The sequence below is a fragment of the Salmo salar genome, chromosome 15 (genome assembly GCF_965601325.2).
Source record: "Salmo salar chromosome 15, fSalSal1, whole genome shotgun sequence".
NCBI classification, from domain to species: Eukaryota; Metazoa; Chordata; class Actinopteri; order Salmoniformes; family Salmonidae; genus Salmo; species Salmo salar.
In genome coordinates this window covers 88,364,577-88,389,035 of record NC_138305.1, presented here as the reverse complement: position 1 = coordinate 88,389,035, position 24,459 = coordinate 88,364,577, and the positions used below count along the sequence as shown (strand labels likewise).

Sequence of the window (24,459 nt, the reverse complement as noted above, 5' to 3'; positions counted from 1 at the left end):
CTATTGAGTCTGCCGATAAGAATGTGGTGATTGACAGAGTTGAAAGCCTTGGCCAGGTCAATGAAGGCGGCTGCACAGTACACTCTTTTATCGATGGCGGTTATGATATCGTTTAGGACCTTGAGCGTGGCTGAGGTGCACCCATGACCAGCTCGGAAACCAGATTGCATAGTGGAGAAGGTACGGTGGGATTCGAAATGGTCGATCTGTTTGTTAACTTGGCTTTCGAAGAATTTAGAAAGGCAGGGCAGGATGGATATAGGTCTATAATAGTTTGGGTCTAGAGTGTCTCCCCCTTTGAAGAGGGGGGTGCCCGCTGCAGCTTTCCAATCTTTGGGGATCTCAGACGATACGAAAGAGAGGTTGAACAAGCTAGTAATAGGGGTTGCCACAATTTCGGCTGATAATTTTAGAAAGAGAGGGTCCAGATTGTCTAGCCCAGCTGATTTGTAGGGATCCAGATTTTGCAGCTCTTTCAGAACATCAGCTGTCTGGATTTGGGTGAAGGAGAAGCGGGGGGGACTTGGGCAAGTTTCTGCGGGGGTGCAGAGCTGTTGTCTAGGGTAGGTGTAGCCAGGTGGAAAGCATGGCCAGCCGTAGAAAAATGCTTATTGAAATGATCGATTATCATAGATTTATCGGTGGTGACAGTGTTTTCTAGCCTCAGTGCAGTGGGGAACTGGGAGGAGGTGCTCTTATTCTCCATGGACTTTAGTGTCCCAAAACTTTTGGAATTAGTGCTGCAGGATGCAAATTTCTCTTTGAAAAAGCTAGCCTTAGCTTTCCTAACTGACTGTGTATATTGGTTCCTGACCTCCCTGAGAAGTTGCATATCGCGGGGGCTATTCAACGCTAATGCAGTACGCCACAGGATGTTTTTGTGCTGGTCAAGGGCAGTCAAGTCTGGGGTGAACCAAGGGCTATATCTGTTCTTAGTTCTACATTTTTTGAATGGGGCATGCTTATTTAAGATGGTGAGGAAAGCACTTTTAAAGAGCAACCAGGCATCCTCTACTGACGGGATGAGGTCAATATCCTTCCAGGATACCCGGGCCAGGTCGATTAGAAAGGCCTGCTCGCTGAACTGTTTTAGGGAGCGATGGACAGTGATGAGGGGTGGTCGTTTGACCGCAGACCCATTACGGACACAGGCAATGATACAGTGATCGCTGAGATCCTGGTTCAAGACAGCAGAGGTGTATTTACTGTGAGGGAAAAAAGTATTTGATCCCCTGCTGATTTTGTATGTTTGGCCACTGACAAAGAAATGATCAGTCTGTAATTTTAATGGTAGGTTTATTTGAACAGTGAGAGACAGAATAACAACAAAAAATTCCAGAAAAACGCATGTCAAAAATGTTATAAAATGATTTGCATTTTAATGAGGGAAATAAGTAATTGACCCCTCTGCAAAACTTGACTTAGTACTTGGTGGCAAAACCCTTGTTGGCAATCACAGAGGTAAGACGTTTCTTATAGTTGGCCACCAGGTTTGCACACATCTCAGGAGGGATTTTGTCCCACTCCTCTTTGCAGATCTTCTCCAAGTCATTAAGGTTTCAAGGCTGACGTTTGGCAACTCGAACCTTCAGCTCCCTCCACAGATTTTCTATGGGATTAAGGTCTGGAGACTGGCTAGGCCACTCAAGAACCTTTAATGTGAATCTTCTTGAGCCACTCCTTTGTTGACTTGGCTGTGTGTTTTGGGTCATTGCCATGCTGGAATACCCATCCACGACCCATTTTCAATGCCCTGGCTGAGGGAAGGAGGTTCTTACCCAAGATTTGATGGTACATGGCCCCGTCCATCGTCCCTTTGATGCGGTGAAGTTGTCCTGTCCCCTTTGCAGAGAAACACCCCCAAAGCATAATGTTTCCACCTCCATGTTTGACGGTGGGGATGGTGTTCTTGGGGTCATAGGCAGCATTCCTCCTCCTCCAAAGACGTCGAGTTGAGTTGATGCCAAAGAGCTCCATTTTGGTCTCATCTGACCATAACACTTTCACCCAGTTGTCCTCTGAATCATTCAGATGTTCATTGGCAAACTTCAGACGGGCATGTATATATGCTTTCTTGAGCAGGGGGAACTTGCGGGCGCTGCATGATTTCAGTCCTTCACGGCGTAGTGTGTTACCAATGGTTTTCTTGGTGACTATGGTCCCAGCTGCCTTGAGATTATTGACAAGATCCTCCCGTGTAGTTCTGGGCTGATTCCTCACTATTCTCATGATCATTGCAACTCCACGAGGTGAGATCTTGCATTGAGCCCCAGGCCGAGGGAGATTGACAGTTCTTTTGTGTTTCTTCCATTTGAGAATAATCGCACCAACTGTTGTCACCTTCTCACCAAGCTGCTTGGTCTTGTAGCCCATTCCAGCCCTGTGTAGGTCTACAATCTTGTCCCTGACATCCTTGGAGAGCCCTTTGGTCTTGGCCATGGTGGAGAGTTTGGAATCTGATTGATTGATTGTTTCTGTGGACAGGTGTCTTTTATACAGGTAACAAACTGAGATTAGGAGCACTCCCTTTAAGAGTGTGCTCCTAATCTCAGCTCGTTACCTGTATAAAAGACACCTGGGAGCCAGAAATCTTTCTAATTGAGAGGGGGTCAAATACTTTTTTCTCTCATTAAAATGCAAATCAATTTATACAATTTTTGACATGCATTTTTCTGGATTTTTTTGTTGTTATTCTGTCTCTCACTGTTCAAATAAACCTACCATTAAAATTATAGACTGATCATTTCTTTGTCAGTGGGCAAACGTACAAAATCAGCAGGGGATCAAATACTATTTCCCTCACTGTAGAGGGCAAGTTGGTCAGGATGATATCTATGAGGGTGCCCATGGTTACGGATTTAGGGTTGTACCTGGTAGGTTCCTTGAAAATTTGTGTGAGATTTAGGGCATCTAGCTTAGACTGTAGGACGGCCGGGGTGTTAAGCATATCCCAGTTTAGGTCACCTAATAGTACGAATTCTGAAGATGGATGGGGGGCAATCAATTCACATATGGTGTCCAGGGCACAGCAGGGGGCTGAGGGGGGTCTATAACAAGCAGCAATGGTGAGAGACTTATTTCTGGAAAGGTGGATTTTTAAAAGTAGAAGCTCGAATTGTTTGGGCACGGACCTGGATAGTATGACAGAACTCTGCAGGCTATCTCTGCAGTAGATTGCAAGATAGCCTACTATTATTCATAATGTGATGAGTAGATTGGATAGTCATAATTTAGGCTAGTAATATAACTCAATCACTGTTTATAAAAAAAGACTGTTCGATGGCTGAGCGCATATAGCGTAGAGTAGGCCTAGGCTATACCAGATACGTTTCTTCTTTCTTTGCATGGGAAAAATGTGGCTTTTTATAAACACATTTCATGCAATTCTACTACACTTCATATGACTGGAGACATTTGCAGAATGTTTTTTAATACAATAAATTGCTAGATAGCCTACTCTGCTGACACTGACAAACAGATCAATAAAGACAACGTTGTCCATATAATAGGCCTACGAGATGGGGAGACCCACATGGAATATGACGTCCATCTAAAAACAAACTTAAGTAGCACTGAATCAACAGTGATAAATAGTGAATATGTGCAATGCACACTCACTGGGGATATTGCCAAGCTCTCCACTGGTGCCAATAAGATGGGCTATACAGTTTTTCACTCAATTAAGTTGAGAATTTTTATTTGAAATACAGATCAGTCTTTTCTTTGTCTTCTCTTTACAGCAATAACCATTTGCTTTCCAAACAATATTTTTCCTACGATTTGTATTTTAATTTATTTCTGTATAGACAGAAGTAGGCTAAGTAGGCTATATCATTTTGACAATTCAATTTACTTTAGGAAAAGCTTCCCCTGGCCTTATGGATGCGCTTTTTTTTTTTTTTTTTGTGGGCCAACCATAGTCTGATGGGTGAGAATATTATCAAGTGCTTGTCAAATTGTGAATGAGAGACTGATGTCTGAGTGTGCAGCCTGTGCAAGAAACAGAGCAGAGCTCAACTTTTTTCTAATTATCATTAGAGTTGGATCATGCAGCCTTAGAATGAATAACAAATCTAAACATACTGTATAGCCTAACTAACATTTGCATCACAACTAAAGTTGCATAAATAACTCTAAGTTAAGTATATAGGAGGGCCTGTTTCTTTGTTAACCGCTCAAAACAGGATAGCCGCATGTGCGCACTCCCTCGGAAATCGTTTAGAGAAAATATCCATTCTATTTTATTCAGCTATGTTCAATTGATTTTTCATACTATAAAATAATATAAAATAATGCCATGGAATTTTAAGCAAATCTCGTACGCTAAATGAACTAGTGTAGCCCACAGGCATATGCTATTCTGTTCTTCTGAAATAGGATACATTTTCTTATGTTTCTTTAGACCTGTCTAAAATAAATAATGGATATTTGTTAAATGGATTTATTAGACTTTTTAAAATGTAGATGTTCCAACGGTCTGCATCAGTGGCTTGTGTGGAAGCCAGGAGATGATAAACATGTTAATTAACGGTCAATTAACGTGAGACATGAAACCAGCAGTTATTTGCATGATAATCACTGGTTGACAAAATGTAAGGACCGCCACAGACCTAGTCAGCACTCTCACTGTATATGCATGGAAGGGATGCTCGGCAATCATACTGTACCTGTAAGTTAGGTAATGCATAATTCTTATTGTGGGTAACTACCTCTCCTGTACTGTGCTGTGCAGGCCTCTGTGTTGTTGCTGGTGCTCAGTGGTATTGCCTGCGTGGCGGACCTGAAGGGAGAGGACCTGGTGGTGGCAGTGGAGGTCCAGCATCTCACCTCCAGACAGATGGGCAACGTAAGGGTCTCTGACCTGCTGGCCAGACAAATGCCAGGTAACCTCAAGTTACGGAAAAAACGATGGTTCTATTTCATTCTGGATGACCGCCAGTGGCAGTGCTTTCACTGGATTTGGATAATAAACACTGCCTCTTGACAGTCATCCAGAATGAAATAGAACGTATCTAGCTAAAGACACTGCACCTTACTATAGCATCGGTCTAACTGAACAACTGTCACAAGCCACTGTCACTCAACATCTCCAATAATAGCTGTTATTTTTGTTAAAGAACGCTCCCAACCTACTCTTAATTTCTCTCTTCCATCGGGGGAATCACTCATACACTCATATAGTCACATAATGACTCATGTAATCATCTTACTCTCTCGATCCAATGTTACAACTGAAGACTCAATGCTACTTTTAGACAATCACGTGAACAGAACATCTACTGTCGACCCCTCAGCCATAAACCTGATGCCCCAAAAGGCCATCCAACATCACCTGGACGAACCACTTACATCTTTACGAGCATCTAGGCAACAGAAACTAGTCAACATCCTACTCAATGACGGCATGCAAGGCCAGATCCACTGTGGTGGTGACATTTCTGAAGCTTTTCCCATCTCCAACAGCATCAAGTTAGAATGTGTCTTGGGGCCCGGTGCTGTTCAACCTCTTTTTCACTGCCCTCGTCAACCACGCCACTAAGGACCTCAACAAAGGCATCTACATCAGATACAGAGATGAGGGTTCAATCTACGACCTGCACAGGCTCAGAGCAAAGACCAAAACACAAGAACATCTTGTCCGTGAGGCCCTCTTTGCTGATGACTGTGCCCTAATCGCGCAAACGGAGGCAGACCTGCAGTCTTTCGCAGACAACTTTGTTGAAGCTTGCAAGAGTTTCGGTCTTACCATCAGCTTAGAAAAAACTGTAGTCTTCAGTCAACCATCATCCCTGTCCAACCCAGTGGTCCACAGCATCCACCTAAGTGGATCTGAGCTCCAGAATGTTGACCACCTCACATATCTGGGGGGAGCACCATCTCCAAGGATGGCTCACTCAACCAATAAATAACTAGCAGAATCCAGAAAGCAAGCCAGTCATTGGGAGGCTGAGGAACAGGATACTAAATCATCACACTTTCCACAATAATGAAAATCTACAATGCAGTAGTCGTCCCAACTCTGTTGTATGGCTGTGAAACTTGGACCCTGTAAAGTCTCCAGGTCAAACAGCTGGAGACATTCCATACACAATCTTTGAGATCTATAATGGGTATCCAGTGGCAAGACAAGGTATCCTACCTGGAGATACTGCAGAAATCTAACAGCACCAGCGTTAAAGCTAAGATCATTAAGACACAGCTTCGATGGACCTGCCACACCATCAGGATGCCCCAACATCGTCTCTGAAGAAGGATCTTCTTTAGCGAGCAGCAGCAGGGGCACCAGAAGACAGGCCAACCAAAAAGCGCATCAAAGACAACCTTAAACACAACCTCAATTTCTGCCATATCCAGCCCAGCCAACTCACAGACATCACCTCTAACCGATCCACCTGGCACTCCAAAACCCACACAGCAGTAGACCACTTCGAGAGGGACAGAAACAACCATCTAACTGTAGCCAGATCAAAGCACCATTCCCACACAACCGGACCAACAACACTAGCGGAAGCACATGTCTGTCCTTCATGCTTCAGAGTCTGCGCTTCAAAACTCGGACTCCTGAGCCACTCAAGAACCCACAATTAACCGAAGTGACATGGACAAGTTGTCATTGTGGAAACCAACGGACTAGCAGGGATCCATATCCGTAGTATCCATTCTCTGACTATATAACTCACGCTTTCCTTGATGTTCTAATCTCCAGGTGGGTCCACCCTGGGCCAGAGACAGGGCTGCAGGTCAGCTCCAGTGGTGGGCATGCGAATGGAGATGGGTCCCTCTGCAGCACGGCACGGTCCCCTCTCTGCGTTGGTAGGTCACCTGGAGCTGGGTGTGCAGGGCTGTCAGGCGGAGCTCCTGGCCTCCACCCTGGCTACCCTGGGGCCATTCCTGGAGGATGAGCTCAGTGCTGATGTCCAGCCCATGAAGATCCACCTGGACAATGTCACCATCACTCTGAAGGTCAGCTGGTGGCACAAGGAGACTATGGAACTCTGTTGGGGTCAAATAACGCCATTTGACGTGCACCCTATGGTTGTTATACGTGGTAAGACCCCAACAGCGATCCATAGGAGACCGATTAAATAAATGACAGTTAGCCTGCTATCCATACCATGGAGCTAACCAGTGTTGTCCATTCCTGTTTAGGATGATGGTCCCAAGATCTACCCGACGGCCCCCCAGCCCCAACCTGCCACCTTTACCGTAGACCAGGTGGTTCTGGAGCGCTCTGATGATGGCTTGTTGAGAATCAAAGGTGACTGGAGGAGAGGACACGGACATGCCTTTGAGTATCACCATGATTACAATTATTTTGTCTCTCACTGCTTGATTGATATGGAATAACAGTTATGAGTCATCTGTTTTTTAAATATATATTGTCGGTCTTGCAGGTGGTGCAGGCCCAGACTCTGTAGGGGGTGCTGTAGTATGTTTGGAGAAACCAGACAGTTCTTGCTCTGTCCAACCAAAGCAGAACACGGTATGAGCATTCAAAAACCTAAATACTTACATTCTCTATAACCACTGACTCACTCACCCATTACAGATTATTACAGGGTTAATGAACTCAAGATAATGACTCAAGATAAACAGACAGCACAAGCTGTTAACAAAAACATGATTGTGTTAGGGTGAGTAAGGATTAGGCTAGTTCTCACCACCGTGTAAAATGAAAGCGTTGCATAGATGGTGTTTATTTATGATAGCACAGTCCCTACAATAGTTGCATTGTACTTACAGTAGCTATGGTTTTTTTTACCTTAACTGTGTGTGAAACCGTTGATTTAGAAACACATACTCATAGGGCTTAGATGGAATGCTGTAAGTTAAATGATGAATGATTAGATGAAGGTAAGTCCACAATTCCATCTACTTATACAGATCCTGTTGTAATAGTTGAAGGATCTGTTGCCAACGAGACAGTTGTAGTTCTCCTGTTCTGGTTATCTTGTTAAGGCTATGAGGGGCCAAATCAGGGCAGCAGGTATTCCAATTATAGCTGAAGAGATATCTGGCTACTTGCCCTAGCAGAGAAACGTTAGCTAGAAGTGAAAACTAATAAAGCCGATAACATTTTCCCTTCAGAGTCCGTCCCTGGTGTCCCAGCTATTGGAGGCTCAGTTGGCCCTCTCTCAAGCCCTCACTGACCGAGAACGTCTCCTCCTGGAGGTCAGGAAGTACGACCCCATGTTTGACCTGTGACCGCTTTACTCCCCCGACCAGCAGAGGGCGATATACTGACACTGCGTCAATTATTGAGTAAAGGAACTGAATGAAATGTCTGGACCCAGGCATATGACAATTTGTAAACAACAAAGATGAGCACCCAATGGTGGAATCCACCCTGGTAGTTCGAAAGCTCAAGCTCTTGTAATGAATTGTACAAACAGCATGTCACTTCCAGAGAACACATAGGGGGCCCTTGTATTAACAAGAAGCCCCACTGGAGTCACTCTTTACACTCTGAGGTACATAACAGGTACTAGTTTCATCTGACAATCTAAACGTGTTCCCTTCTGCTGTACAAAAGCATTTTTAATTTAAACCACCATAGAGAACAGTTAACTCATTGTTGGGCTGCAACTCAATGGCCATTTATCTTTGATTTGAAGAACACATGCCAAAATGTGTCTTATAAACTGGGTGGTTAGAGCCCAGAATGCTGATTGGCTGACAGCCGTGGTATATCAGACCGCATTCCACGGGTATGACAAAACATTTAATTTTTACTGCTCTAATTACGTTGATAACCAGTTTATAATAGCAATAAGGCACCTCGGGGGTTTGTGGTATATGGCCAATATACCAAGGGCTGTGTCCAGGAACTTCGCAATGCATTGTGCATAAGAACAGCCCTTAGTCGTGGTATATTGGCCATATACCACACCCCATTGTGCCTTATTGCTTAATTATATGCACTGTGTCTTTTATGCCAGAGAACAGTCAGAGTTGTAATTGAAGTCTGTTGATGATATGTTTTTCTGTACAAATCATTCACTGTCAGGCATGCTGTGTGAAGATCACTAGTGTTTTAGGAATCTTGGTGTGTGGGTTTACAAACATCCACAAAGCTTCAAAGATAAAACTGCTTGTCAATGTTAAGTAGGTCCTGTCCATAGTTGTACATAACTGTAGGTCTGTATAGTTAGGAGCTGGTATCTTAGATGCATTAATGTAACCATTGTTTAGGACCATAGTGTATTAAATAGAAGAGTAGGGAAAGAAAAGCACTTTGACTTCAAGCAGTACTGCACTGTATCCATAGAGTTCCTGTGAATGGGAGCACCAGACAAACCTGCATACCTATCCCTTTGATTGATTGGTTGTGTATCAGAGGGTAGGGCAAGCTGTCTCCACACTGTTCAGACTTTTTCAGACACCAGGTCATTCCCCAGTGTTATCTTTGCATCATAAAAAAGTATTACATTTTGTGACTGTAAAACTATATTTGTATTCTTCGTTTAATGTTCAGATGACGCATGCCTTTTGAGGAAAGGTTCCACAATAGTTGCGGTACGTTAACTCATTTAGTTTGTTACATGAGGTGTACCCTGCCCTCAGACCGGTATTACTTGATCTCCTTAACTCACTCATCTGCATGGAGAAATGCATATACTAATACCTCACTGCATGGATGAAATGTAGTGTTATTCTTTTGATATGAACTTTTACAGGCATGTAACATGAATTTTACTTTTTGCAGCTATTGTCTTTTTTAAATGATTTTCCATAAGACAGTGTAGCTACTAGCCATTTCAAACAAACACTAGTGGCACAACCATCAGATCAAAGAATAGAGATAATGAATCTTAATTGTCTATATATGCACAATATATGTATAATACTAATCCTTTTATCTACAGTTAAACTGACAGGTGCACTAATGCCAATTTGTTGATGTATTCCACCCATTGGGTACCTTTCTATTACTATGTAAAAGTCGTGAAGCCTTTGTACTAATTGGAATCATTTCTAGTATTATTTAATGATGTGGTTATGATTTAATTATATATTTTTGTAGCAATTCTAGGGTATGATGTGGCGGTGACTTTAAAAGTATTTAAGTTTTATTATTTGTATGTTTTTTTTGTATTTAGATTAGTATTTGGTCCTGATGAGGGAGAGGAGAGACATTGGAGTAACGTTACTTAGATCCAAGTCACATTCTGCAAAACAAATGTGAGTTGTGAGAAACTCAAATGGGTCAAGAGACTTGTGTATGTGGTACAGTGCTAACAAGTTAACTAAACAACCCTCAGTTGAGCTTTTAGCATCATTCTCCACTCTCTTAATCTCTTGAGTGGTAGCTTGAGACCTCTGGTGGTCAGAATAATATGCCACTGTTTTTCTGGTTGCCTTCCAATATGAATATGAATGACCGTGTTACTTTCTAATTGTGGGAAGTAGCATGAAGCAATAGGAGGAAGTCTGTTTTGCCCATATACTGAGGGAACAGTTTTTTTTGTATTTTTTTAGGCATGTTCAAATGCCTAAAGTTATCAAATAAAAATAGTCTAATGGTTGTTTTTTTCCCGTCCTGCATGTTTTGTATTTGAAAATTCCCTCAAGGTCAGTCAGTGTAACAAAGCAGTGATTCCGTTCTCAATAATATCAGCAACCCTCAAACACATGCTGCGCCCCAATTTTCTTGCTGATATTTGCTTTTTGGCATGGCCTTGGCTGTCAGCGTGATGGGGAACGAAAATGACATCCCCCAGTTGGAAGGATGCAGTTATGTGATTGACTGTGACTAAGTGTGTCTAAAAATCAACCCTCACCCCCTCCTTAGAACAACCCTGTTAGTACCTCTCTGTCCACAGCAGGGTGCCCAGTCTGCCCCCAGCCAGCTCCCTCCTCACTGCCTGTCAAGTTACACTTCTACTGCATCCCTTATCTTGCTTGGGTTACCATGATGTATGGGGGTCCCCTACATGGGCTGCTTTCTCTTCTTCCATCTTAGTCATCAGAATGACTTTGCAAAAATATTATCATTGTTGTGGAAGGAGTGAGTGCATGCATTGTAACTGAACTGATTGTTCTTTTGCTCTATACCTTGTGGATTATTTGCACTTTTAAGTGTGGTATGTTCACTAGAAATTGCACTTGCTTAATGTGAATCACTTAGAGGATCATCCCTGATATTTTCCTGATACTAATGTTGTGGGAGGCCCTCTGACAGTATTATGTAATATTTGTGTAACACTTGTTTAGTCATCACATCATTGAATAAGACTTGGTTCTGTGAACCAAATTAGTATGCGAAATGTTTCAAAGTGATAAACTATTGAACCAACTTTGTCATTATTTGTGTGCCGTCTATATTCAGTGTGGGGTGGTGGGTGACTATTTACTCAGTATGGTTGTATTACGCATTTATTGGCCAGTGAGCAGGTTTAAAGTCAGACAAGCTCATCTTACGAGACTTTACCGGTCTTCATCTAACAAGAGAAGACAAATCATTAACAAATGTGTCCTTTTATTTATTGAAATATGGCCCACAATTATTGACTTGAGGTCTAATAAAATGCTTTAACTGAAACAACTTTTTTCCAGGAAGTACTAGAAGTGACCAGTTTTGGATACGTCCATGCTTCACCAACGGCTCAAATAATAAGATGTATTTTAGAACATTGGCACAAACATTGATGCTGTGGTCATTTTATTATTGACCATTAGTATATCCAAGAAATGCCCTCAAATGTAACACAAAGGTTGACTTTGGAGTTCCTGACAACAGTATACTGCACTTGCCTTCATGGCCAAACAAATAGACATTGGAATAGAGAATGAACATGAAAGTGGTGTGTAAGATGCCACCATCTGAAAGGTGAATACATCACCGCTCTGATCTATCTATAATCGGCAGGGCATGAGTGGCTCAGTGGAAGAGGATGTTCTTGTGCTTGGTGTTGGGGATCTGCTCTCTGCTCTTCAGCCTCCTGACAGCCTCCCTCATGTGCTTGGGCTGCAGGGGAGGCGTGTCCCCCCACTTCTCACACACATCCAGAGCTGCAGGACCAAACAGAGAAGCATGTCAGTGTAGTCAATATGCTTCAAAGCCTTCGTTGGTGAAGATACAAGACAAACGATCCAGATCTCATATCTGGCCAACTAGTCAATATTAACTCTGATGTCCCTCACTGACCTTCCTCCACTATTTCTCCAGCGAAGACCTTGGAAATACCAGACATGGCGATAACCACATTTTGAGAGACTGAGGATCCTGTAATGGACTGTATCAGCTGTATCAACCAGGTAAAGAAAAGCATACATTGAAATACAAGCATCAGTGAAATGTAATTAAAATTGAACTAATTCTGATTAAATATAATTACAGATGTGCCTAAAGGTCTTACCCTCTTGATGGCAGCTTTGGGGAAAGCAGAGCGTCTATACATCTCATAGCGGTTAAGCTGCTCCTCAGAGAAGGATGAGACCAAAACCCTGGACAACACCAGAGGGAAAAATGTTAATGTATGAATGCTTGCAACAAATAATTGTCTTAGTGCCGTTACCACACAAACACAATGTACAGTATCAGAATCTTACTGCATCTTCTGTATCTCATCCTCGTCAACCTTTTGGCGCTTCTCCTTTTTCTTCTCAGGCTCCACTTTTAGTTTTTTGGAAGCAGGTTGATCTGAGGTTCCCTCATCCTCATCATCTCCAGCCACAGAGTCCTTCAACAGGTCATGCAAAGTAAACAAAGGATTGTAGATATTGTAGAAAAGTAAGAAATTATTTACTATATCTTGAATGTGGATGTAGGACCAATGTTTCAATACACTTTTTATAGTTATTCTAATAAGCCACTTACCTGTTTGTGTTCGCGTTTGAGTGATTGTGAGGAGGGATCTTTTGATTCGGTGTCTGCATCCGAGGTCACAGGCACTTCTTCAGTGTCTTCGGTTTTAGGGCTTTCTCTAGCAGCCAATGATTTCTCCGAGTTGGATTCAGTCTTTATCCTAGCTGGGTCTGCCATAACTCATTCGAAATCTTACCACACCAATCTAATGTAGAATTATGCAACAGTCAAAACGGAAATGTTTGACTCGAGAAACATCAACAAGTCAGCTAACTGCTAGCAAACAACTCCACAGCCAGCTACGCTCACTTACTATCCTCGTGACTTACTATCCTCGTGACTTACTATCCTCGTGGAATTTTGTGTACCACGTTTATTGATCAAGAAAATAAAACCGTTACTTTAGCAAAATATTAGCTAAAGCGCGAAAGAGAAACGTTTTGAAGCATCATCAAAAAAACAACATGGAGAACATTCAGGCCGGAAGCTGCTGCTGAAATCAACTTCCGGCTTAAACCTTCTATTGTCCTTTACTAAGAGAGCGTTGACAACATTTTATATATATATATATATATAAGGGCACAGCAACATTTGAGAAAAGATACACACATTCCATTATATTTGGTCCAGTGCGTATTTCCATTCAACTAGTCATACTTGTTACAGTGTTTGTTTAAATGGGAAAGATGATCAGTGCTCTAAGTAATCGACGTTTTAAACTATGTCAATATGTCAATAGGCTCGATAATTAACTTTAAAATACATTTAACTCTCTGGAACCCATAAGGATATTTTTTGTTTTATGATTACTCCTCCAGCATCTCGCAAAAAAAAAAATGTCAGGAGAAAGAGCGAGTTGGCGTTGGACATGTAACCGAAAGGTCGCGTGTTCGAATACCTGAGCCGACAAGGTGAAAAATCTGTTGCTGTGCCCTTGAGTAAGGCACTTAACCCTACTTTTCTCCAGGGGTGCTGACCTACTATGGCTGACCCTGTAAAACAGCACATTTCACTGCACCTGTCCAGTGTATGTGAAAATAAAACATATTTCTTTACCTTTATTATTGCACCCCTATGTGAGGGCAGCTCTCGCTAAGCCCAGTCCAAGCTCATCTCTGTCCTGACCACCCAATGGTGGAACCAGCTTCCCCTGAAGCTTGGCCAGCAAAGTCCCTGTCCATCTTCTGAATGCACCTGAAACCCTACCTCTTCAAAGAGTATCTTAAATAATCCCCCTCCTCACCTTGAACCACCCCTCCCTTTCTAGCTCTGACTTTATTGATAGCCACTTTATTGAGGAGGTGTTTTATTTATTTAACCTTTATTTAATTAGGCAAGTCAGTTAAGAACAAATTCTAACTTACATTGACGGCCTACGCCGACCAAACCCTAACCCGTGTACTTATTATGCCTGTCATATGTGGTTGTTGTCCCAACTAGCTATTTTAAGATGAATGCACTAACTGTAAATCGCTCTGGATAAGAGCGTCTGCTAAATGACAAAAATGTAAATGTAATGACCATGTACTGTGCACTTCAGCATTTATATATTTTGTACATAGAAAATTGTTTTGGATGAATTATGTGCTTTTGTAGTTGTAGGAAAATGATTATGTTCTTCAACATTGGTAGTAGAATATAATGGAATACAATAATCACCAACTAAATACAACAATGCAAGATTATGAACAAACTGATTGATCGACGTCGTCAGATAGGGGCAGTTTTGAGGAAGTGACGCGCGCTTGAGACTGGGCGAAGGAAGTTTCATTTGGCTCTGTGGTGCTTAGCTAAAGTTTTCCCCGGAGCCACAGTCGGGGATTAGAAATTCTGTGAAATTGTAACGCTGGAGAGACTGATCCAGCTGTGGAGGGAACCATCGTTTTCCTCGGCGTTGAAAGAACGAGTACGCCTGTGAGATTAGTAGAGGACCGCAAAGGATTTTTTCTCCCGCTTTCTAACCCCCTCTTTCCCAAATCCTCTGACCCCCTTCTCGATCCGAGATGGGGAAGGAGCAGGAACTCCTAGAGGCGGCGCGCACAGGAAATCTTGCCGCCGTGGAAAAGCTTCTCTCTGGGAAACGACAATCGACTGGAAGTGGAAGTGGATCATCAGGGACTGGTGGAAGCAGCAATAGCAGTGGTCACAATGCTTCGCACCCGCTTTCCAGCCTTCTCAGGTAGGGGAGAGCAGTGGATGAATGGAAGGCAGAGCGAGATGGTTCCGACCTAGAACGGTCGGTGCTCATAAAGTGTGTTGTAAACGGCAAAGCCACATTCAGTAAACAACCCCCCTGATCAATCATTTTATTGTATTTCGGTTGCAATCACAGCAGTAGATATTCATTTGCTAATTTGCATCCATGCAGTGGACCCTTTCCATGTTTAATAATAACACATTAACGTTGCATGCGCAATGGAGTGCCTCTTTGTTAGATGATCGTCAGTGCAAAATACATAAATAAAATGCCATATGCAACAGAATCCTTGTTACATACGCAAGATATTCATATCATAATGTTACCAGTATGTCGTATTGCAAACTCTAGTCCTCCATTTAATCGTAGCTAACTAGTCAATGGTTTTGGTTTGTCTAAACATTTTGGACCGTTGTCATTGAGAAAAATTATCTACAAACGCCCAAACATAATTCTAGTATTCTGATCATATTGACGCCAGACCCATTCATTCTCATATGCCACGATTAATTTGGTTCACATAAACAGCGATAAAGGCAATGAAACACGAGCTGTCAGTGAAATAGAACATTCTTCCCCTGGCATTGTTGTTCCATGCCCTCCTGGAGCTAGTCTCTACTAGCAAGTGGGTGGAATGCAGTTTGTCGACGGCCTGGGCAGTTGCATGCTGTTTTTTACTTGATCATGCAGGGAAAAATATTGGTTTATTTTAACCACAGTCCATCTTACTCAGGGTTCTTTGTGCTGATAGAATTACATAGGCATAGTTGAAGTGAGTGCACTTGAATGCCCACTGAGGGGTGACAATGTCAGAAATAATAATGTTGGTGGCACCTCTACAGCCATTTCAGGTAAAGGTTGCATGAGAAAGGAAAACAGTGAAAACACAATGCCCTAGACCTAGGCTAACTCAAGCCCTATGAGACTGTCAGTGCCATTTCCACTGGGCTTTGAGTCATTCATTGCCCTGGGACCTGTGGTGCCCTTTATTGTCTACTCAGTAACATACTCCAAGGTGCTTTAAACCTGCCATGTTAATGGTCCTTTGCTACTTGGGAAGCTAGCAAAGGACTGTGTGCTGTTGGGTTGGTAAAGCACCTCCTGACCTTAACCTTTTACAGAAAATGCACAAGGACCAACTGCCCAACCCTACACAGTAAAGTTTAACATGGAAGAAGATTGGAGGTAACATGGTCATAACATGGGCCTCCCTCTTAAACTCTTAAAGGTTTTATGCCATGATGTGCCTTCCATCTCATGTCTTTGGCTAAGAAACCGTGTTAACCACGGAAAGGGCTTTAATTTGTTATTTTGCATTCTAGGACCAGATAAACCGATGACAATCAGGATGCTGGCAACATACAGGTGCGCAGCAGCCCTGTCAATCAACCTCCTATAAGCCTCATCAGGGTGCCTACGTCTCGTGGCTGAGACAAGTGTTTGCTAAAAGCCCCTAGGTGATGCATCGCTGTGCTACTCATGCCAGGCTGTACACTACACTGACTGTACTCTAGCTAATTACATTAAACCTTCTTAATTGGAAATTCAGGGATGTCATGATTCAGTCAAGGCTGCCTCCATCCCTGCCTCTCTGTTACTGATCTGTGGGCGGGCATGGACTGAAGAGCCCATTGTATCATCTGGTCTGGCTCGCTTAATCAATGGCTGCCAACCTTCCTCTTGGAAATGATTGGCTAGCACTTGTTGGAAATAAATAAAAACGATGGTCTAACCATTGACTGTTAAAAGCTTCACTACTGCAGCCTAATATCCCTCAGTTCTCTGAAAGCCTGTGGGCCCTTCAGCCTTTACAATATACCATTAGCATTGTCTCTAAGTATATGGGAGCTATACAGATTTATTGACATGTTTACCACAGAGAGGCTCAGGGGTAGTGTTTGCTATTGTATGTGACATTTAATTTAACACGTAATGAAAATGTCAATACGTTTAGGGGCATGAATGTGAATTACCATTCGTTTGACAACACTGTTCGTTAGGTTTTAAATGTTATCAAACTCAACCGTTTATCATTTCCAGTGACTAAGACATGAATGTCTCATGGTATGGTGGGGTATGCTCTAGAAGGAAAAGAAACACACACCTATTAAGGCGAGGTGCTGGCTAGCGGAGTAGAAAACTTGAAAATAAGGGAGAGCTGCACACTAGGGGCTCAGATGCAAAAATGTAATATCCAACGTTTGGACAGCCAAGCTGTCTTCATCAGGGTATGATCACAAACACTGAGAGATGACTCGTTTATATAGTGTCAGAAGACACACAGGTGTCTAACCATGGCCAAGTGTGGCCTAATATCATTGGTTAATTCTCAAATATAAAAATGGCATACAAAGAACAGCATACAAAAAACAAATGGATACCATACGATCATAGATTCATTTTAGACTACACAAGCTTACAAACAATTACAATGGCAAAGTCACAATAGTCACAAGAATAGCTTCAGATCAAAGTCTATGTTGAGACCGAAGGGAGCAAGGGTCTTTAAGTTAAAGATCCAGGCAGCCTCTCGTTTATACAATAAATTATCATGGTGGGGTATGCAATATCTGTCAACTTTGAACACTTTTAAATTTTAGTCATTTAGCAGACACTCTTATCCAGAGCGACTTACAGTAGTGAATACATACATTTCATACATTTTTCCCGCGTACTGGTCCCCCGTGGGAATCGAACCCACAATCCTGGCGTTGCAAACACCATGCTCTACCAACTGAGCCACACGGAACACCTTGACCTCCTGAATGTTTTGGCATTCAGGTAAAAAAATGCACTTTCTGACCGCTTCTTCCATGGGCAAACATGTATGGAAAGTTTTGTTTCAATCAAAATGGATTATGTCATAAAGTGATTGAATTCAAATGGATTTACCCTAAAGATGGTTGGTTGGCCTGTGTAGTGTGCAGCTTGCTCAACTTATTTTCATGACGGAAAAGCACTAACCTATAGGCCTAGGCCCAAATCTATGCATATTCTACTTTGATGTTGCACTACTTCCCCACCAGCTACTGTAGGTTGTAACACTGCCATCTGTTTACAGCACAGGCACAGCATAGGTAGTTGTTCTTCTTTGCATAATGCATGCAACAGTTTTTTTATTCCCACATTTACTATCATCAGTGGCGACGGTGTGTTTGTGCTGAATTTTTTGCAGTTCTTTCTTTGGAATGGAGCATGTGTTGAGACTTGTTGCTTTTGTAACCAGGCAGGAGCACAGCTTCACTCTGCAGAATGTCTACTTTTCCTGAATGGAAGACTCAATTGGACAGACACAAGCCCGTCATGTTCAGAAGACCCACGTGTGCTTTGTATTACTCTGAAACAGAAAGAGAATTGAATGGACTGGCACTGGATGGTATTCCCCACAGCTATCATGGTAGGAGACAGGCAGCCCAAAGTGTCAACATTACCAGCTCCCTGCTCGGCATCAATAACAACCTTTCAGACTGAACAGCAGCGGAGCGGTGCCTGATAAGGCTTCCTTTTCACCAGGGTTGGGTTCAATGACATTTCACTGTCAATGCCAGAATAACCATGTGGTATTCAGTTCACTAGTTGAATATCAATGCACTTCCTGAATTGAATTCCATTTCAATATAATTGACCTCTGTTATTTTTGTTTGCTGATGTGTTGTTTTGACTACCACTGTGCTCGTCCTCTCTACAATAAAACATGTGATTGGGCCTAGGCCAATGGAGGTGCTTTAATCCAGTGGCTTAAGATCAAGTAAAGAAGCAGAAGTGGTGAAACGAATCTGAATGTCATACATTAACTGCAAGCTATGCCTTTACAAATAGTGTACTGTACATTTACTGCGACATACTGCCATGATCTCACTTGGGCTCCATGACCCGTCTCGATCCTGGAGGTCCACAGGAAGAGCTCCTCTCCGGCACTTCCTGTACCAGGTTGTCCAAACAGCCCCAGCTGCTGTGGCTGGGCCAGGGCCAGGGTAAGTTGAGTCCATGGCAGGCCAGGGAGAGCAAGAGAGAGCCTGGCCTTCCCACTTACGGGAAGTTAACATGGAGGAGCACGAACCGAACCGCATTTTTTTTTGTCCATTAAAATAACATGAAATTGATCCGAAATACAGTGTATACATTGTTAATGTTGTAAATGACTATTGTAGTTGGAAATGTTTATTTTTTATGGAATATCTAATATCTAGGTGTACAGAGGCCCATTATCAGCAACCATCACTCCTGTGTTCCAATGGCACGTTGTTAGCTAATCCAAGTTGATCATTTTAAAATGGTAATTGAGCATTAGAAAACCCTTTTGCAATTATGTTAGCACAGCTGAAAACTGTTGTTCTGATTTAAAGAAGCAATAAAACTGGCTTTTAGACTAGTTGAGTATCTGAAGCATCAGCATTTGTGGGTTCGATTTACAGGCTGAAAATGGCCAGGAACAAAGCACTTTCTTCTGAAACTCGTCAGTCTATTCTTGTTCTGAGAAATGAAGGCTATTCCATGTGAGGAATTGCCAAGAAACGGAAGATCTCGTACAACGCTGTGTACAGCGCTCCCTTCACAGAACAGCGCAAACCTTTTCTAACCAGAATAGAAAGAGGAGTGAGAGGCCCTGGTGCACAACTGAGCAAGAGGACAAGTACATTTAGTGTCTAGTTTGAGAAACAGACACCTCACAAGTCCACAACTGGCAGCTTCATTAAGTGGTACCCGCAAAACACCATTCTCAACGTCAACAGTGAAGAGGTGACTCCGGGATGCTGGCCTTCTAAGCAGAATTGCTTAGAATCTCAGACTGGCCAATAAAAATAAAAGATTAAGATGGGCCGAAGAAGACAGACACTGGACAGAGCAATTCTGCATCTGCTCCTCCCCTCTGGTGTTTCTGTTGTCCCTTGTGTCTGTGCTCTTGTAGAATACTGGTTGAGGGGTGGAGATGATGTAGTTAATTATTCCTTACCCACGAACATTCGACCACCCATCAGAGATGATTGCAATACAGTCTGCTTTCTCTATGATTTGCTTGACCTTCACTTGAACTCTGTTGAACTCTGCATCCAGCAAATGAGTAGATAAAGCATGTCTGGTTGGAGGGCTGTCTGGTTGGAGGGGTGTATGCTGGGCGAAGAACATTCAGAAATCTCTTCCAATACACATTGCCTGTGAGCATCAGAGGTGAACCAGTTGCATACACAGCTCAAGCAAGACATTCATCAGCATCTCTGACTACGTTCCTCTATTGAGTCAAAAAAACTTCTGATTCCAGGAGGACCCTGAGCTGTTGCCATCGATAAGGTGTCTGATTCATCATTTTCACCTCGAATAGAAGTAGAGAGACTTTTGTCAGAGGTTGCTTGTTGTGAGCGATGCAGGGACTTTATGCACTTGGCCAGATGATTCTGCATCTTTGTTGCATTCTTCACATATGATTTGGCACAGTATTTGCAAATGTACATAGCTTTTCCTTCTACATTAGCTGCAGTGAAATGTCTCCACATCAGATAGAGGCTTTTCCCTGTAAAGATTAGGAAAAAATTAGTTTAAAAAAAAAACATACAATTCCATTTACAGATAAATATTTAAGCAGTTAGACTAAACAACTCCTTTGTAAGATAAATGTTTTAAAATGAAACGTATGGAAACGAATTAACACTGAGTTAGCTGGTTCAAGCAAGCTAAAACCCACATGGTAGCAAAAACTAACTAGCAGAAATTGTTAACAAGTTAGAAATGCTTTAAACACACTTTGCTGTAGGCTACTAGTTAACAACAAATCATGTGTCATAAAATATATTCACCCCACCCAGTATTGTAATCAAAACTTACCAGAAAGCATATAGTCCCTGGCTCAGACAGTGTAGTTATGTGGGCCCAATAGCATCTCATTAGAGGGCAAGAATCGGCTATACATGTGATGGAAGAATGCAATGTGCATGCAGAGGGTTGCAATTCCATTGAATTGGGGATAGTTTAACCAAAATATGCCACTAGACCTAGAATTGCCTTGTGTATCCCACAAAAGGGGTTCACTGTTATAAGCTAACTTTGATGAATTTAAGCAAAATTCCCGGGTTTATCTTCCCCATGGAAAACTTCCCAAAAAATTCAGGAAATACACCGGAAAGTTTACCGACCCTTTGCAACCCTTTTTGGCAACATACCCTTATTTTACCAGATCCTCCTTTAGCTGGTGGATGTCTATATTTAATCCCTTATTTCTGCCAACTTTATGAACGAGTTGAAATCTATTTAAATTCCTATTGTCAGACTGCTCTACTTTGTTAAAGCAATTCAAAACTAACTTGTTGACATGTGTGGCAGATTCAAAGCCATATTAACTCATTGCAGAATATATCCATAATTATGAATGAATCATATTTATTTGACGACAATGCACCTAGTCACCCGTCAAACACCTGAACTCCTCCAACAGTTCCATTGCTTTAACTAAATAAAAATAGTAAACGATGCAAATATATTCCTATTATATACTTAACAAAAATATAAATGCAACATGTAAAGTGTTGGTCCCATGTTTTATGAGATAAAAGATCTAAGACATTTTTCATGCGCACAAAAAGCGTATTTCTCAATTTTGTGCACAAATTAGTTTGCATCCCTGTTAGTGAGCATTTCTCCTTTGCCAAGATAATCCATCCACCTGACAGGTGTGGGATATCAACAAGCTGATTAAACAGCATGATCATTAAACAGGTGCGTCTTGTGCTGGGGACGATTAAAGGACACCTTAAAATATGCAGTTTTGTCTCAACACAATGCCACAGATGTCTGAAGTTTTGAGGGAGCATGCAATTTGCATGCTGACTGCTGGAATGTCCACAAGTGCTTTTGCCAGAGAATTGCATGTTAATTTCTCTAACATAAACTGCCTCCGTTGTTTTAGAAACTTTCTTGTAATATTCATATGTGAATACATACTGAATTATAATTGGATGCATTTTACCGCCGTATCATACTGTGCGGTGATTGGTTAAGACCACCCAGACGGTTAGGTCATGGGCAGTTGATCGTGGTTGGAGATAGGCTAACATGTAGTTGTAGCTAGTTAATAAAGAGTTATGTTAAGAAACATCCTGTAGTTCTGCGTTTTATTATTTTGTACAAAGTGTACAAAACAAAACATTTCTCATGCATTTAAATGGCCAGACAAATAGACGGCTGATGTAGCCAGATTAATGTTGCCAATTTTGAGCTAGCTAGCTATCTAGATAACGGGTAATACATTTAGCTTACATTAGATAGTTAATCCAGAGACTCGATTTTGAGCTAGTAAGCTATCTAGATAACGATATCACGATAACGATAATGATAGATATCGATAGATATCAATTTTGAGCTAGCTAGCTATCTAGATAACGGGTACTACATTTAGCTTACATTAGATAGTTAATCCAGAGACTCGATTTGGCAGTCTCGTCCAGATCATGGCCCTGGTGAGTGATGTGAAGCTTGATACAGGCATTTGTAGTTAAGGTCTGTATGATAGTCACATTAGCAGCTAATTAGCAGTTCATTTTTGAGGGGTAAATACAGGCGAACATATTGATAGAAGTCACATTGTCCGAGAGCAATTTACACGGTTATCACATCACGCTAGCGTAAGCCTACACGAAACTCAGCACTAATTTGAAGTGTTTATTTTTTTTAAAAACATGGGAAAAATTATGGATAATATGACTCGTACTACAGTGCTCTATATAGCCCACTTGTTGATTGGGGCTTTAGATGTTATTTTGATTGTTTTAAGCAAAACTACCAAAACTATTGCTGATGGTGAACCTGAACAATCAGTGCATATGGTCATTTTTAGGTATACAAGGTAATGTTGATAATTTCATAACGAGGACAACAATCGCTTTTTCTACCTGCACTGCACGCAGGGTTGCTAGGTCTAGCAAAAATGTCCAGCCCAATGACAACACAACCGGTCCCGTGGCCTGAAAACTAGGCCAAAAATGTTTGTTAGCAGCAAGAGGGGAATCGCAATATTGAAACAATAGGCATACATCACCCTTGGCTACATCACCCTTAATGACAATCTAAATACAATTGATAAAATTGCTTTGCCTCGTAATCTGCATTTCTCCCTTTATTGGTTCATCACACAATTATTTAATCTTAAGTATAGAAGTGATTGATAGTGAATGATTAAGAGTTATGTTTAAGTTTTTCCAGAAAACATTATTGTGAAATGGTGTTAACACAATGTTAAACATTGTGAAATGGTGTTAATTTTAAGTAACATTTCTCTAAAATAATTGTATTTTCAACTGGAGTATAACAGTCTAAAAGCCCCAAGCATTTGGTTTTTGGCTTCTTTTATTTCATAAAGAAATGTCTTCATCTGTGGCTGCAGCCTGATGTCCCAGTCATCCATCCCTCTGGAGCAAGATGGAAAGAAAAGAGAGAGAGGATGTCTAGTACATCGAGTTTTATTCCACTATTAATTAATCAGTCATTCCTATTACAATTTGATGGTCAGTGATGAAGTTAATCGGTTCCTCTCTGTCCTCACCTCTGCGCCACTACAGAACATTCTCTCTCTCTTCTCTGACTTCAACTTCTGGCCAATGTTAGTCTTGAGCCCTATATGTAGCAAGCTAACGTTTCATTACCATCTCAGAATCGTCCCGAAGTGCAATTTAAACTGTCTCAAAAATTGTAATGTAGGTTAAGTGTTTTGATATGCAAACATGGGTCTACTCATTGGACCTATGTCATTCACAGTAATTTGAAAGAGTAGCCTACTACTGAAATTAATAAACACGGCTGCCAACTGAGCCAGAAATTCACGTAAAAAATATTTTAAAACTGTCTCTAAAAAGGTCAAACTTTGGAATAGTATTTTTCAGAAATGTAGGCCCATATAAATAATGAGCCTACATGTAAAACTGTAGCCTAGTTTATATGCATATCTGCTACAGCCTCATGTCCACAACGATGCTGGCATGAAGGAGGTACCAGAAAATGTAGCCAAACTTTTTAATGAGACTTTTAATAACATAAATATAGGCTGAACAACAGTCATGTTTGACAATTATAATTAACATTAACCTCCATTAGCTTGATTCTGTTGACATACTCGAGGCACGGTTTGTTCAGATCAAGTGGTCACGAGTGGAGAGAAAGGCCCGCGCCTGTTTTGCACCGCACACACACCTTGTAATCTGAGTGGAGGCAGTCAGGATTTTGTCAACTATTTAACCATATAGATAATTGTTTAAAATCTGGAGGTTTTATGTCATTTTATGAGGCATATTTAACCTTGTTTCAAAGTAGCCTAGCTAAAATCAGATCATATGTTAATGGAATTCTTTTATAAACACTTAAGTAATTGAAGCCAGCATTTTCTATTCGTTTTCAAATCAACTTTCTTTCATTATTCAGCAGGCAAAGACACAATCCTAGTCATATTAGCTACCAATGCTAGTTGTTGCAT

General features: G+C 41.6%; 3 protein-coding genes across 11 annotated transcripts in view; 2 read left to right on the top strand and 1 right to left on the bottom strand.

Annotated features, from left to right (window-relative positions):
- The window catches only part of LOC106572346 (bridge-like lipid transfer protein family member 3A), a 61,821-nt gene extending 50,525 nt beyond the window's left edge, over positions 1-11,296 (top strand). The window contains exons 17-21 of the mRNA XM_014146391.3: positions 4,733-4,883; positions 6,707-6,963; positions 7,150-7,258; positions 7,395-7,483; positions 8,089-11,296. Coding sequence (XP_014001866.3) covers positions 4,733-4,883; positions 6,707-6,963; positions 7,150-7,258; positions 7,395-7,483; positions 8,089-8,205 — 723 coding nt within the window. The 3' untranslated portion in view covers positions 8,206-11,296. The remainder of the gene's footprint in view (positions 1-4,732; positions 4,884-6,706; positions 6,964-7,149; positions 7,259-7,394; positions 7,484-8,088) is intronic.
- A 168-nt stretch (positions 11,297-11,464) lies between these two features.
- taf11 (TAF11 RNA polymerase II, TATA box binding protein (TBP)-associated factor) lies at positions 11,465-13,303 on the bottom strand. The gene is given in 5 exon segments (NM_001141392.2): positions 11,465-12,012; positions 12,149-12,245; positions 12,360-12,447; positions 12,553-12,683; positions 12,821-13,303. Coding segments are annotated over 5 exon segments (612 nt in total). The 5' UTR covers positions 12,986-13,303; the 3' UTR covers positions 11,465-11,881.
- A 1,223-nt stretch (positions 13,304-14,526) lies between these two features.
- Positions 14,527-24,459, top strand: part of LOC106572349 (ankyrin repeat and SAM domain-containing protein 1A) — a 119,631-nt gene continuing 109,698 nt past the window's right edge. For 5 of the 9 annotated variants that reach the window (XM_045696170.1, XM_014146397.2, XM_014146396.2 and 2 more), the window contains exon 1: positions 14,527-14,987. In XM_045696170.1, coding sequence (XP_045552126.1) covers positions 14,812-14,987 — 176 coding nt within the window. In that variant the 5' untranslated portion in view covers positions 14,527-14,811. The remainder of the gene's footprint in view (positions 14,988-24,459) is intronic. The other 4 variants (XM_082962119.1, XM_014146404.3, XM_014146403.3 and 1 more) reach the window with 2 other exon arrangements.